Below are 15931 nucleotides of genomic sequence, written 5' to 3'. Positions count from 1 at the left end.
TAATATGTGGCCAGCTTTGACGGGATTTGAACCACTGTCGTCACTTAATTGTCCAGCAACTTATCTCTACTAGACCATGGAGTTCACTGAACCTAGAAGTCTTTGTAGTGGACTTACCGTTCCTGGTTGTAGGTGGTAGACAAGTGCAATCCCATCGCCTTACAATCCTCTAAGTCAGAAATACATTAAATGCCCAAAGTGGGTAACTTTAGATATTTGTATGACTCGAAAATTTGTTAGGCCCAAAAACATTTTTCACGGTCTAATAACTAACGTCCCAATTTCACACTGGCCTCATCGATGACAATCACGAAATCTACACCCCAGCACATTGTTTAAAATCAACTTTTTAGGTTTGGCTGGTGTTAACACAAAATACTTTCGAATGAAACAAAATGTGTCCGTTGGTGGTGGTGGTGGATGTGGTGCTGGACGTGGTGGGGGATATATCAATAGGGTGATGTGCTTTAATCAATATTAAACGAACAGTCCATGTATTAAGGTCAAGGTGCTTTGTTTAAAAAACACTATCTGCTATTGGATGTCAAACATTTCGTAATAATGTAGTCTTCAGAGGAATTTTGTATGCACTGTGGGAAAGAACAACACGCACCATGGTCTTTGATATATCAGTCGCGGGGTACTGACTAAGGGTCCGCTAGGGCGGTTCGACCCTAACACCTCAGGTGAACGGTCCATGTGAAATGAGTGAATGCCAAAATGAACATGCTATATTTATGACAATCATGTCGATAGGTATTAACAAAACATTTCATCTGACATGGTATAGCGGGATGTAGCTCAGTGGTAGAGCGCTCGCCTGATGCGCGATCGATCTAGGATCGATTCCCGTCGGTGGGTCCATTTCTCGTTCCAGCCAGTGCTCCACACCTAGTGTAACAAAGGCGGTGGTATGGACTATCCTGTCTGTTGGATAGTGCATATAAAAGATTCCTTGCTGCTAATCGAAAAGAGTAGCCCATGGAGTGGCGACAGCGAGTTTTGTCTCTCAATATATGTGTGGTTCTTAACCATATGTCCGACGCCATATAACCGTAATTAAAATGTGTTGAGTGTGTCGTTAAATAAACTATTCCCTTCCTTTCTTCTGACATGAGCGTCTATTATTCGTTCCCTTACTACTCATTATGCATATTATTATTTAAAAATAGTCATAATCAAACTTCGTCTCAACCGTTTTTTGGAGATGATGTTTTGATGTTAGTTCGATTGTTATTATATATATATTTTTTTGTGATTGCATAATATTAATAAAATCCCTAGAATGGAAACATGATTTTAGCATTACGATGACTATATTACTATAAAAACAAGACCAAAAGACTTCATAAAATTCAACAGATCTCGATGGTGTCATGGTTTAAGCCATCCGAAACAAGGCTGGTAGTACAGGGTTCGCAGGCTTGTACCGGGCTCCCACCCTAAGCCAGTTTTAAACGACTCAATGGTAGGTGTAAGACAACTACACCCTCGTATCTCTCACTAACCATTAACAACTAACCACTATCCCACTGTCCTGAACAGACAGCCCAGATAGCTGAGGTGTGTGCCCAGGACAGCGTGCTTGAAGCTTAATTGAATATAAGCACGAACATAAGTTGAAACTAAAGTAAATGATAAAATTTAAAACGTTGTCTTTTATACATGGAAAATGAAAACAGAACATAACAAAAAAGCTGTTGGGTATATATGTATGTATATTATGTATATGATGAGGACTTCAATTATTGTGTTTTCTTTTTTTTTAGGTTGTGGAGTAGCAGCCACGCTGTTCCTGGTTTAAGTAACACCACAGCAGAATAACCCAAGTTTTGTTTTAATTAATATTATTTTAAACAGCAATACATTCGCTATGACACGAGTTTGATTTTTTTTTTTTAAATATATTTTTAATTATTTGTTTTGTTGCATTTGTGATATTTTAGGATATGTCATGATGTATTTTACTAATCGATTGCTCTAATTAAAAATGTCCAGTAATCAGATCACAACATACTAAATGACTTGTTTACCATCCACCTATCGTCTGAGGTATTAATGTATTTAAACGTAGACCTTGATCTGAAACAGACCCATCCCAAAGCAAAAACCCAAACAAAAGCATTTACTATTTTTATAAAAGTACCATATGCTAGCCTGCCCCCCCCCCCCCATCTCTCTCTCGCTCTCTCTCTCGCTCTCTCATCTCTCTTCTCCCTTCTCCTCTCCCACGTCTCTCCCCTCTCTCTCTCTCTCTCTCTCTCTCTCTCTCTCTCTCTCTCTCTCTCTCTCTCTCTCTCTCTCTCTCTGCCTGTCTGTCTCTCTGCGTCTGCCTGCCTGTCTGTCTGCCTGTCTCTCTCTATCTTCTGAGGGCTTTGTACACATATATGCATACACACACATACACACACACACACACACACACACACACACACACACACACACACACACACACACACATACACACATACATTAAAATATTAATGTATTTAAACGTAGACCTTTATCTGAAACACACCCATCCCAAACCAAAAACCCAAACAAAAGCATTTACTATTTTCATAAAATTACCATATGCTATAGCCTTCTAGCCTCACCCCTCCCCCCCCCCCCCCCCTCCCCCCCCCCTCTCTCTCTCTCCCTCTCTCTCTCTCTCTCTCTCTCTCTCTCTCTCTCTCTCTCTCTCTCGTATGTTTTTTTTTCTCTGTTAGTGTGTATGCCAATTACAAAACACAAGGAAATCTATCTTATTCCAATCAATAAGGCAGCACGGGATATGTTATATGTATCCTCCATAGACATGACAGTACACATCAAGACATTTCATATACCATTTGACCGGCCTCGGTGGCGTCGTGGCAGGTCATCGGTCTACAGGCTGGTAGGTACTGGGTTCGGATCCCAGTCGAGGCATGGGATTTTTAAATCAGATACCGACTCCAAACCCTGAGTGAGTGCTCCGCAAGGCTCAATGGGTAGGTGTAAACCACTTGCACCGACCAGTGATCCATAACTGGTTCAACAAAGGCCATGGTTTGTGCTATCCTGCCTGTGGGAAGCGCAAATAAAAGATCCCTTGCTGCTAATCGGAAGAGTAGCCCATGTAGTGGCGACAGCGGGTTTCCTCTCAAAATCTGTGTGGTCCTTAACCATATGTCTGACGCCATATAACCGTAAATAAAATGTGTTGAGTGCGTCGTTAAATAAAACACTTCTTTCTTTCTTTCTTTGATATACCATTTGTGATGCACTAGCACTGGACGAACAAACACAAAAAAACAGTTTATGTTGATACTGCTTAAACATCTTTATTCTGCGCTTAGTGTTTAATAGAGTTGCTTACAGCTTATTGTTATTTATCTTCATCTGCAGCGAAGTACACAAAGCAGTGATGTTTTACTGTTGATGCTGAAAAAAATTAGCAAAAATAATAATATTTACAATCATGAAAAAATCTCTGTTAATCGATAACATCTTAAAAATTGCAGCAAACTCAGGAATGTCCCTTTAAAGGGGCAGACCCTAGTTTTAGCTCGTGAAAATGGACACTAAGTTTAGTTAATCTACAAACCTGTAACACATTTGTATATGGTTATAAAAGAAAGAAGCTAAAGTCTGTGGTGTTTAAACGGGGAAATAACTAGAGCTTGTCTTGATAACCATTACTTCTCAGACGAAACCCTGAATGACCAGAACCACTTCAGGTGTACGGAAATGAATATTATGAATAATAAAATGTAAGTACTTCTAATTTAAATGAAGGAATTTTATGGAAAATGTTTGCGTTTTTTTTTTGTTTTTTGGCTAAAAGCAATCATGAGTTAACTCTCCCTTGAATAGTGACAACACATTTGTGTGCGAGTTTCCCCCCTCTGCAGAAGTGTATAGTGTACGTGTTTGTGGGTTGGTAAGGGGAACACAAGCATATTATTTTATTATTATCATTATTATTATTTCGTTACATTATAGTATAAAAAAGTCAAGGTTTTCGGCTAAAATTGGGGGAAGGGGAATAGAACACCCACGAGCTTGTTCTGCTTATAAAAAGTTTGTTTTGTTTAACGACACCACTAGAGCACATTAATCATCGGCTATTGGAAATCAAACATATGGACATTTTGATAGTCATAGAGATGAAAACCGCTACATTTTTTGCATTAGTAGCAAGGGATCTTTTATATGCACCATCCCACAGACATGATAGCACATACCACGGTCTTTGGTATACCAGTCGTGATGCACTGGCTAGAGCGAGAAATAATCCAATAGCCCGACGAGGATCGATCCTAGAGCGACCGCGCATCAAGCGAGCGTTTTCCTACTGGGGTACGTCCCGGGAACTGGGAAACTCTTTTTACGTGCCCCTATCCACAAGGGTTCAGGCACGCCCACCCCGGATTCAGCCTCTGACTACGCCAGTGACCGACTCCGGGGCGGGTACGTCCCGCCCTATCGTGCTTATAGATTTAACCTTAAACAATGTGTTGCAAGTGATAACTTGGGTCAGTGCCCATACATAAATTATAATGTTACTGACCATGTTAATAGCCTAACTACCTTGGTGATCTTAGCGCTAAGATCGCTTCGTAGAACGAAGCCCAGGACCCAGTTTCACACTAACATCGTAAGCCTAATTTTGCACGTAAGCGTAAATCTACGACTAAACCACAACTTTTATTACTACTAATAGTAAAACTAATACAATTTGAAATACTCATATTTCAATTTATGTTATCCTTAAAGGGACATTCCTGAGTTTGCTGCAATTTTTAAGATGTTATCGACTAACGGAGACTTCTTAACGATTGTAATTACATATCAAATATATTTTTTTCTGCATAAAATATTAGTGGCTGTATATTAAACGTGTTTCTGATCGTTCTAATATTTGTACTAGGTTAAATTTCATTTTATTTCCTAATTTTTTTTTTTTCGTACGTACGGAATTATTAGAAGACAAAATCCAATTTGGGTTTCTTACAAATATTAAGACGACTAGAAATACATTGAATATACAGACACTGATATTCTAAACAAGAAAATATATTTAACATGTAAGTTTAATCGTAGAAATATTTTATTAGTCGGAAATATCTTACAATGCAGCAAACACAGGAATGCCCCTTTAAAACGTTTCATCTTCTGTAATGATGTAATGTTCTGCGTGAAATAGATGCCAAACACGTGTAAATGTATGACAGGCATAACTGCTAGTCGGGGTCGTAAACTCACGGGGCCGTATTTGCGAAGCCTGCTTTTCTTAAACGCATGTATGTAGTTACACACGTGTAAGTCAGGTGTTTAAGCATAGTAAATGTATGTAGTTACACGCGTGTAAGTCAGGTGTTTAAGTATAGTAAATGTATGTAGTTACACGCGTGTAAGTCAGATGTTTAAGCATTGTAAATGTATGTAGTTACACGCGTGTAAGTCAGGTGTTTAAGCATTGTAAACGTATGTAGTTACACGCGTGTAAGACATAAACAGACTTTGTAAATTCAGCCCACGATGTCTAGTGAAATGGGCCCCAGGCCCATAGAAACAGTAGCTGAAGAAGTGAGGCACTCGCTTTAGTGGCAGTGGGGTTGGGAAGAAAGGAAATGCTTTATTTAACGACGCATTCAACACATTTTATTTACGGTTATATGGCGTTGGAGGACAAAAAGAATAACACATACCACGGCCTTTGATATACTAGTCGTGGTGCACTGGCTGGAAGGAGAAATAACCCAATGGGCCCACCGACGGGGATCGATCCCAGACCGACCGCGCACCATCGCTGTTGCTCAGATGCACAAACACAGTGTTGGTATTTTATATATAATAATAATATAACAAAACAAATATGGGTTTCCGGCTAGCATTCCTATAATTCTGCTCACCTTGGCTGCTACAGCACAGATTCCACAGTTACGAGTACAGCTCCTCGATCGTCGAGTGCGGCCCAGGGTATCTTCAAAGATATTATGATAGACAACATTTGTAGTGAAGACAATATCTCAGCCAGACTGTACAACTTATGTCAAAACTGATCGAGAATATGACAAAGTACAAAAAAAGAAGAACAACAAAATGAAAGAGGATGGGGAGAAGAAGAAAGAGATGAAATGAAGAAGAACAGCAAGGAGAAGAAGAAGAAGAAGTGCAAAACGTTTTGACACGGTGGTAATTTAAAGTGGAAACATACATCGAAGAAACGAATGAATAAATGAATGAATGAAAACAATGGTTAACGACATCATAGAACGAAAAATATATCGGTTATTCGTCGTCAAACTGTGATAACTGTATCAATGAGGTGATATCAACTCTATACATCTAACAATGCATTACAATGAACTTACAAAGCTCGTTTTTAGTCCTACGCTCGCATATTTACAGCGGTTAAACACCTATGTGTTTTGGATTTTTTAAACAGGTTTAAAAATTCGGCCGATTGTCTTTAAAGAAAACTGTCAACACAATTGGACAAAAACTTTAAAAAAAGCAAATCAAACCCCATAGACGTCAATACAGATAGATCGATAGACAGACAGACAGAGTCCACTGTATTGTTATTTAAGTCTCACCATGTGTACACAGGTTTATAAACATTAAAATACAAAAATACAGGAATAAAAGTACACAAGCCACTCCATACGGAATTACGAGAGACTGACATTGAAATAATACCTTAAATAAAATGTATATACATATCCCAAATAATTATTACATAATACAAAAAATTCAGAGAATAAAAAAGGGGCTTGACGTCGAGTTAAAGTAGAACATCACTTTTAAACTATATTAAAATATAAATAACACAAATTTACAAATTTAAAGGGACATTCCCGAGTTTTTAACGATTGTAATTACATATCAGATATATTTGTCTGTATAAAATATTAGTGGCTGTATAATAAACGTGTTTCTGATCGTTCTAATATTTGTAATTGGTTCAGTTTCATTTTGTTTCCTAAACTATTATTTTTCGTACGTACGAAATTATTTGAAGACAAAATCCAATTTGGGCTTCTTACAAATATTAAGACGACCAGAAACACATTGAATATACAGGCACTGATATTTTCTAAACATGAAAATATATTTAATTTGTAAGTTTAATCATAGAAATATTTTATTAGTCGGAAACATCTTACAATGCAGCAAACTCAGGAATGTCCCTTTAAGAATACATGTAGCAATAGGCGTTGTCAAAACAGTCACCGCGCAACGATGTATTTTTTCTTTACGGGTGAAGAATATATATATATGTATATATTCTCCCGTAAAGAAAAACCATCAAAGATAAATAGGGCGTTATGCTGCAGTTTGTGATGTAACAAGATTTCTCTTGGACTACATTTATTCAACACACAAAACGTCATCCCTATTTGCGTGCTACTTGGAATATGCTTTAAGATCAATAGGGGGCGGAACATAAGCCAGCGTAAAGGGCACGGTTGGTGTAGGATCGATCGCCATTGGTAGGCTGATTGGGCTATTGCTCGTTCCAGCCAGTGCACCAGGACTGGTATATCAAAAGCTGTGGTATGTGCTATCCTGTCTAAGGGATGGTGCATATAAAATATTCCTTGCTACTAATAGAAAAAAATCTAGCGGGTTTCCTCTCTAAGCCTATATGTCATAATTACCAAATGTTTGACATCTAAAAGCTGATGATTAATAAATCAGTGTGCTCTGGTTGTATCGTTAAACAAAACAAACTTTCTTTCAGAAGGATATGTTGTATCCGTTAGCCTGGAATGTGTACTGTCACAGAACTGGTGAACAAGCTCGTGGGCCTCTCTGTTCCCCCCCCCCCCCCCCCCCCCCCCAACTTTAACTTTAATTTGGCTGTTACAAATGTGTAGAATTGTGACATTCGCTCTACCTCTTTTCAGCATGTAGACATCTGAGTCAGAACAGAAGTCGGCCAACAGACTTCCAACCTCTCTCTTCACCTGGTCCTTCTTCAGAGATCGTTTAGGGATAATCCAGTTTTCATCGGTCTGCATCATTTCTTTCTTGAATAAAGAAAAAATAAGCCATGTTATAATATTTCAGTCAATACACGATTGAAAGACAATGTATCGCTCTTCCATCCATCAATACATTTAAAAAATACATTTATAATATGAAATGACTCATGTAAGCCAGAAACTAACTTTTAGCCATAGGTACTGTACATTTTTAAGACTATCATATTTATATTACTTGGGATATATACATATACAGTATCATCATCATCATCATCGTCATCATCATCATCATCATCATCAACATCATCATCGTCATCATTATCGCCATCATCATCGTCATCGTCATCGTCCTCATCATCGTCATCGTCATCTTCATCACCATCGTCATCACCATCTTCATCGTCATCATTATTATTATTATTATTATTATTATTATTATTATTAAATAATTTTATTACTAAAACTATTGTTATTTTAAATTTATTAAAACATTTTAGTAATAGTAGTAAATGATTGTATTTATATTATATTTATGTATTAACTATTCATATTTTAAAATTCATATATTAATACGCATCTATAATGATGATACTAATAAGGGGAATATGTAAATTTAATTTAGGAAATGTTCATTTAAACTGAGTACATACTCCACTGTCAATGATCCTTTTCGTTTCTTCATATGTCTCTCTTTCACCAAGAGGCTTCAACCAGCACGATCGCTTTACTGGGTCTTTCATGGCAACGTAACCCTGGAATGTATTACACGTTTTGAAGAAACCAAATGAAATACACATTACTAGAATTATATACTTCCCACATAAAAGGTGGCGTATCTAATGAAATGACAAAATATGATTTTTTTTTTCAGTTTACGGCATATCAAAATTTCATAACTTTGCAAATTAGGTGCAAATTAAATATAAATGAATCAGGTCATAACACTACGTTTACTGACACGTAAGCAAGCATACTACGGCTACGTTAGTATAATAAACATTCGTAGACACCAAACCAAAGCATTTTAATAGTAACCTGAAAATGAAATTTGTCCAGCATTCTCAAACGAAAAAAACAACAACTAAACAACAAAACAAACAAAACAAATGTCAAGGTATCCAAAATACCTAGAGCGTAATTATTGGTTTTACACACTGTTATGTTAGTTTTGTAAATATGACGTTCTGTCGTTTGTTGTAAAGACACCTGTTTTCAAAATAATTTAACAATGACCCCTTTATTTACTCACGGGGTGTCTATCATTCACATTCTATGGATCTGAGTTGAAATATGTCCCTCATACAGGAAGCGGTAGTACCATTAATGCCAAAGTGTCGGATGTTAAACTTAAACAAAATGTCATGACCTTTTGACATCTGGTGACCTCATTATTACACCAATTTGTATATATTGAATATCAGTATGTAGCGGGGTTTAATATAAACATTGTGTGTGCTAATGTGTGTGGCTATGTCCATTGGTTGTAAAGTTATGACACATTTTGTTATCCCTACCCCAAAATATTGTACAATAATTTGTCCTCGCATCACTATGTTTATGGGGTGATATCCACTAAAAGCTACTCCTTACAAAAATCTATTATACTAATTTATTAACTACAGGCATAGGGCTATTATAAACAATCACCATGAACATTTGCCCGCCCAGGTGATACCAATTCGTTAAATTTCGGGGTCTGGCCCATGGACTAATAACACATGTTTTCATTTCCAATAAAAGCTATTTCATTGTTTTTAGAAATTATTGAACATTATGCATTAGAATTGTTATTGGACTAAAAAGAAAAAGGACCAATAGTTAACACGCTTGAATAGTGACGCATACGAAGTTCGTATATTTTGTTCTTGAATGGTGATGTATTATTTATATTATGTTATATAGCGAACGTACTAAAACTTTACAATGGTGTCACATCAATTCGTGTATTGCTTTAAGCTACAAGCTTATCAGCAAAACATATTTACACAGTATATATAAACAAACACAAGAAAAAAATCTTATATACAATGAATCACATACTTTTGATCTAAAATATTAAGTAACAATACATTAAAATATATAAATCAAAATTAAATCAAAATTAAAATATATTAAATACGTACATGCATGGAAGTAATACATTCACAGTTATAACAAGTCTGACAAGTAATAACTGTTATAGTATTAGACAACAGATGAGTGCCGTAACTTGTATGGCAACCAAATATATTTACCAATATTAATTAAATCTTTAGTGTTTTGGGGTTTGCATCAGCTGTATATATTTTAGGACAGAAGGATTTCGTCTGTAGTATAACTTAATATATCGTTCTCTTAAGTTTTGGAATAATGGGTCAACTAGCATGAAGTGGTATTCACCTTCAACATCGTTATTACACGTATAAGGTGTCTTTTTTTTCGTATACAGTATGAAACGTTTATAATTGGTATTTTATATTACGATCTATGATGCTTATCTGAAAGTAAAAAAAAAGAAAGAAATTTGTACTCGTTATTGTGAATTTAAAGTATACAGTAAAATATATTTAAACCATACAGCTCATAGTTCGTAATTTTGACTGAAAAATCTGAACGACAAAACCCTAATGCATGGTCAGAACCGTATCTCTGGACAATGCAGAGTCAAATGGGCATTTGGCAAAATAGTGGTTGATTATCTTTTACATTTACCGTGTCGAAGTCGTGTTGGTTGATGGTTTTAGTGAAGCAGCGTTTGTTAGTTTTATCTTCGCCTGGTATCAGCAACATACTGCGTCTCTTGAGTCCTATAACCGAACCCACTCTCTTGCCGTTGTTGTTGGTCGTCACAAAACTCCACTACTTAAAGACAATAACACAAAATGATTTACAGTAACTACAAAAAACCATAGCTTTGACAGTTTCGTATAATTAAGTAAATTAATTACAGTAACTCAAAAACGGTTCTATCAACTTTGACATTTTTATATGACTAAATAAATTCAATAACACAAAATGATTTACAGTAACTACCAAAAACAACTGTTCTATCAGTTTTGACATTTTCATATGACAAAGTAGTCAATAACACAAAATGATTTATAATAATTCATAAACGGTTCTATGAGCTTTGACATTTTCATATCACTAAGTAAAGTCAATAACGCAAAATTGTTTACAATAATACAGAAACGGTTCTATCGGCTTTGATATTTTCATATGACTAAGTAAAGTCAATAACAAACATATTTACAGTAAATCAAACTCTGTTCTATCAGCTTTAACGTTTTCATATGATTAAGTAAAACCAATAAAATAAATTTATTTCCAGTAACACAAAACAAAACTGTTCTATCAGCTTTGGCATTTTTACATGACTAAGTAAAAATAATAAAACCAATAACGCAAAATTATTTATATTAAGTTTTAAAAAAAACCCTGTTCTATCGCATTCTTTGTATTCATATGTTACAAAACAGGTTTAAGGTTGGTTTGTTTAACGACACCACTAGAGCACATTGATTAATTAATCATCGGCTATTGGATGTCAAACATTTTGTAATTCAGATATGTAGTCTTAGAAAAGAAACCCGCTACATTGTCCCACTAGTAACAAGATATATTTTATATGCACTTTCAAGAAAGTACTTACCACGGCTTTTAACCAGCTGTGGTGCACTGGTTGGAACGAGAACAAACCAACCAGTTGGTGAATCCACCGAGGTGGTTCGATCCTGTGACGCAATCACCTTAGACGAGAGCTCAACCGACTGAACTAAATCCCCCCCCCCCCCATATGTTATAAAAAAAACTTTGTTTTGTTTAACGACACCACTAGAGCATATTGAAGTATTAATCATCTGCTACTGGATGTCAAACACCGTTAAAATTAGCTATAGCTGCATGCCTAATGTTGGAAAAATAATTTCAGCGCATAACAAAACTCTACTTCAACAACACAGAGACAAAGACGCCGTTCCCTCCAGAGAATGCAACTGTAGACGAAGAGCTGAATGTCCACTTGAGGGTAAATGCTTGCAGAAAGGAGTAATATACCAAGCTACCGTTAATACACTCGATGACAACAAGCAAGAAACATACGTTGGTTTGACCGAGAACACATTTAAGACGAGATATACCGCGCACGCGAGCAGTTTTCAAAACGCAACACAGAAGAACGCAACAGCGCTAAGTCAGTACTTTTGGACACTGAAGGATAGATTCACCCCATACACCATTAAGTGGAACATTTTATCCAAAGAAAAGCCATACTCTCCAGCGAGCAAAAGATGTAACCTCTGCCTGAAGGAAAAACTGTTCATAATGTATAAACCTGAAACCAGCACACTAAACTCCAAGAATGAATTCGTATCAGCATGTCGACACAGACGCAAATACCTTTTGTGGGCATACCACACATCACCTATAGACCTGCATAGTGACGTAAACTCGACGTCACAGAGTCCATTACGTCATCAGCTTTCCGTTGACGGAGCAATTAAATCTACATCCGATGAGTGAGAGCAATTCAACTCTCTCACGAAACAAGCCTGTCATGTAGAGATAAACATACACTTTTAACGATATATATATATATATATATATATATATATATATACATTTATTATCGTTGTTGTCGTTCTTGTTTCTATTGTGTTGTTGGTGTTGTTTCTATTGTGTTGTTTATACAAACATATTGTTATATAAAGGAACACAATCATCAAAATCTCAAATATCCATGTGTATACATGTATTTGAATATGTGAATGTGCATCTGTGTGCGCATATGTTTGCATGTGTAGTAATGGTGGCGGTAGTAGTAGTAGTAGTAGTAATAATAGTAGTAGTAATAGTGGTACTGGTAGTGGTGGCAGCAGCAGCAGTAGTAGTAGTAGTAGTCGTAGTAGTAGTAGTAGTAGTAGTAGTAATAGCAATACTATTAATAACAGTGGTAGTAGTAGTAATAATAGTAGTAGTAATAGTGGTACTGGTAGTGGTAGCAGCAGCAGTAGTAGTAGTACGTGTAGTAGTAGCAGTAGCAGTAGGTGTAGTAGTAGCAGCAGTAGCCGTATGTGTCGTAGTAGCAGCAGTAGCTGCAGCAGTAGGTAGCGGTTATGGTAGTGGTAGTAGCAGTAGCAGTAGCAGTAGCAATAGCAGTAGCGGTAGCAGTAGCAGTAATAGTAGTAGCAGTAGTAGTAACAGTAGTAGTAGTAGTAGTAGTAGTAGTAGTAGTAGTAGTAGTAGTAGTACCAGCAGCAGTAGTAGTAGTAGTAGTAGTAGTAGTAGTAGTAGTAGTAGTAGTAGTAGTAGTAGCAGTAGCAGTAGTATTAGTAGTAGTAGCAGTAACAGTAGTAGCAGTAGTATTAGTAGCAGTAGTAGTAGTAGCAGTAGTATTAGTAGCAGTAGCAGTAACAGTAGTAGCAGTAGTAGCAGTAGCAGTAGCAGTAGCAGTAGCAGTAGCAGTAGCAGTAGCAGTAGCAGTAGCACTAGCAGTAGCAGTAGCAGCAGTAGTGGTAGCAGCAGCAGCAGTAGTAGTGGTAGCAGCAGCAGCAGCAGCAGTAGTAGTAGTAGTAGCAACAGTAGCAGTAGTAGTAGTAGCAGGAGTAGCAGCAGCTGCAACAGTAGGAGATGGAGGGATATTTACAATTTTAAGAGGACGCATATGGAGACGGAAATAAGTCATTTGATAATGATATAATTATATATAATTGCAAGATGGTACAAGGTACAATTTAACAAATGTTTTCGATAATGCGTTTGTTCAGAACGGGAACACAAAAATAATATTATTAAACACTAATTATCTCAAAATGCTGAACAAATTGGCCAAAACGTGGTTTAATTTTAATATTTGTTTATTTTTATACTAAAAAGTATTAGGTGTTGCGGATTGGACATGGAAATTGGCTAAGATAAACATCATATTTTTACATAAGATATAAGATAAACATACATTTTACAGAAATTTATATTTTGACACAAACCAATGTTAAATAAAGCAATTTTACGGAACTGGACAGAACAGAACAATTATTTTCACTCTGCCCGTTTAGCAACTGTAAAATAATTATATAAGGAAGGAAGGACATGTTTTAGTTAACGACGCACTCATTTTGTTTACGGTTATATGACGTCAGACATGGTTAAGGACCACACATATATCTAAAGACGAAACGCTACTCTTTTTTTATTAGCAACAAGGGATCTTTTATATGTACCACCCCACAGACGGGATAGTACATACTACCGCCTTTGTTACGCCAGTTGTGGAGCACTGGCTAGAAAGAGAAATAGCCAAATGGGTCCTTGACGGGGATCGATCCTAGTCCGTCCGCGCATTAAGCGAACGTGCTTTACTACTGGGCTACGTCCCGCCAAAACATAATTATATATGCATATGCAACATGATGGTTTGCAGGAGGATTGTATGAATAAAAACTCAAAGTATTACACATACGAAACCTACTAACAAGAAACTAAATACTTTATTTTGCCATTTAATGGTGTGCATAGTGCCGTCTCTGCAGTTGCAGTTGACAACATTAGAAAACTTGTCAACAAGGTGATCGAAATGTTTGTACTCGGTGATGGGGGCTATGCTGTTAAATACCCAAACATTACTTTTTCTGAGAAATCTGTTTTGCCACGATGGCACCCACTTATTTGACTTGAGGAATGCAGATTTTTTTTATTTCATTCGTACGGCTTTGGTAATGTTTGCTCGGGACTCAGGAACTGTATTTCCAATTTTGTTTTAAAAATTCAGTGGTGAGTGATCTTATGGAGCCTAATAATTTAAATATGTGTGTGATGTTATAATTTGGAGGTGATTGGCTATGTGGAGGGATCTGGGAGGTGAGGGTGGATCACAGGTTTGGTCGGCAAATGTTTTCTGGGGTTATTACGTATTGTGCAGTATGAATGGCAGTGGGATAGGGCCCATTCTTGTTACCGAGAGGATCCCGCTCTTATCTGCTGTACCATGGAAAACGTTCACTTACCCTTGTCAAAGGCAATATCGGAGAGGCAGGATAATAAATTCAAAGTGTGTGTAGCTACAACCAGTCTCTGGTCCTCATTCTGATCTGTGGGTCTCGGGCAGAATTATTGTCACCCATGGTACTGTGTGGACACTAATAGCCCAATACAATCGGTTTTCAGTACATCTCCCAGAACCTGAAAAAAATGGGGTATGTAGTTGCTGCCATATTATTCTAAAACAATTACAGTGTTTGTTTTATATTGTTATTGTGTTTTTATTTTTAATAATCTCAATATTATCATTAAAGGGAAATACCCGATTCTGGGTAACAACGTTTGCTCATATTTACATTATTGCCAACAGCTATGTAGGGTTCTGTACGCACTTTACATGGATTATAACTAATATTGTGGAAATACATGGTGAAACGATTTCAGACCATCGCATTTTGCCCAAACATCTCAGTGAGGGGAGAGGTTGCTGATCTCCCATCTCGTACGAGAATACTAACAATATACCGGTAATACGTTTCAACTATAAAATGTAAGCTATACCTCGCTTATGTCCCTTTACATATCTGTGAGTAACCATGTAAAAATCGTGGTTTTGCAAACACGGGTAAACCACACACGTGTGAAATGCACCACGAGTGTAGGTCTTGGTAAAAATGTTCAGCGTTTTACGTATACCAGTGTTAAACCTAGGTTTTGATATGCACCGGTGTTAAATTACGAAACCAGACACATGACATCGGCCCTTATAGTTTGGATGTATATGGTTAAAGGAATGCTAAAGCAAGGCTTTTGGACTGGTGTGCATATTCAACGATACATAATGCACATTGTTGCTTAATATCAACAAGTATAATTGTATAGTTAATTAATAAAACGGTTAAATGTGACTGCTATTATATATAACGGGAGCAACCATTTTGTACCATCCCGGTGAATACGTCCTCTGGCGAGCTGTTGGTTACGTAATACCTAACGTGTCACGTCAGGAATTAGTC

The 15931-nt window shown here is 36.8% G+C and overlaps 2 protein-coding genes across 2 annotated transcripts in view; one reads left to right on the top strand and one right to left on the bottom strand.

The window, feature by feature from the left end:
• Positions 1-1882, top strand: part of LOC121386366 — a 12991-nt gene extending 11109 nt beyond the window's left edge. Inside the window, exon 6 of the mRNA XM_041517249.1 lies at positions 1770-1882. The gene's annotated coding sequence lies outside the window, so the exon portion shown is untranslated. The remainder of the gene's footprint in view (positions 1-1769) is intronic.
• LOC121386374 overlaps positions 1-8708 on the bottom strand; it is a 12050-nt gene extending 3342 nt beyond the window's left edge. The window contains exons 1-3 of the mRNA XM_041517259.1: positions 8612-8708; positions 7874-8006; positions 5883-5953 (exon numbers count right to left, since the gene is read on the bottom strand). Coding sequence (XP_041373193.1) covers positions 5883-5953; positions 7874-8006; positions 8612-8701 — 294 coding nt within the window. The 5' untranslated portion in view covers positions 8702-8708. The remainder of the gene's footprint in view (positions 1-5882; positions 5954-7873; positions 8007-8611) is intronic.
• Positions 8709-15931: the final 7223 nt, after the last annotated feature.

This window comes from Gigantopelta aegis, chromosome 12 (assembly GCF_016097555.1).
Source record: "Gigantopelta aegis isolate Gae_Host chromosome 12, Gae_host_genome, whole genome shotgun sequence".
Lineage (NCBI taxonomy): Eukaryota > Metazoa > Mollusca > Gastropoda > Neomphalida > Peltospiridae > Gigantopelta > Gigantopelta aegis.
This window is presented reverse-complemented; position numbering and strand designations above follow the sequence as displayed.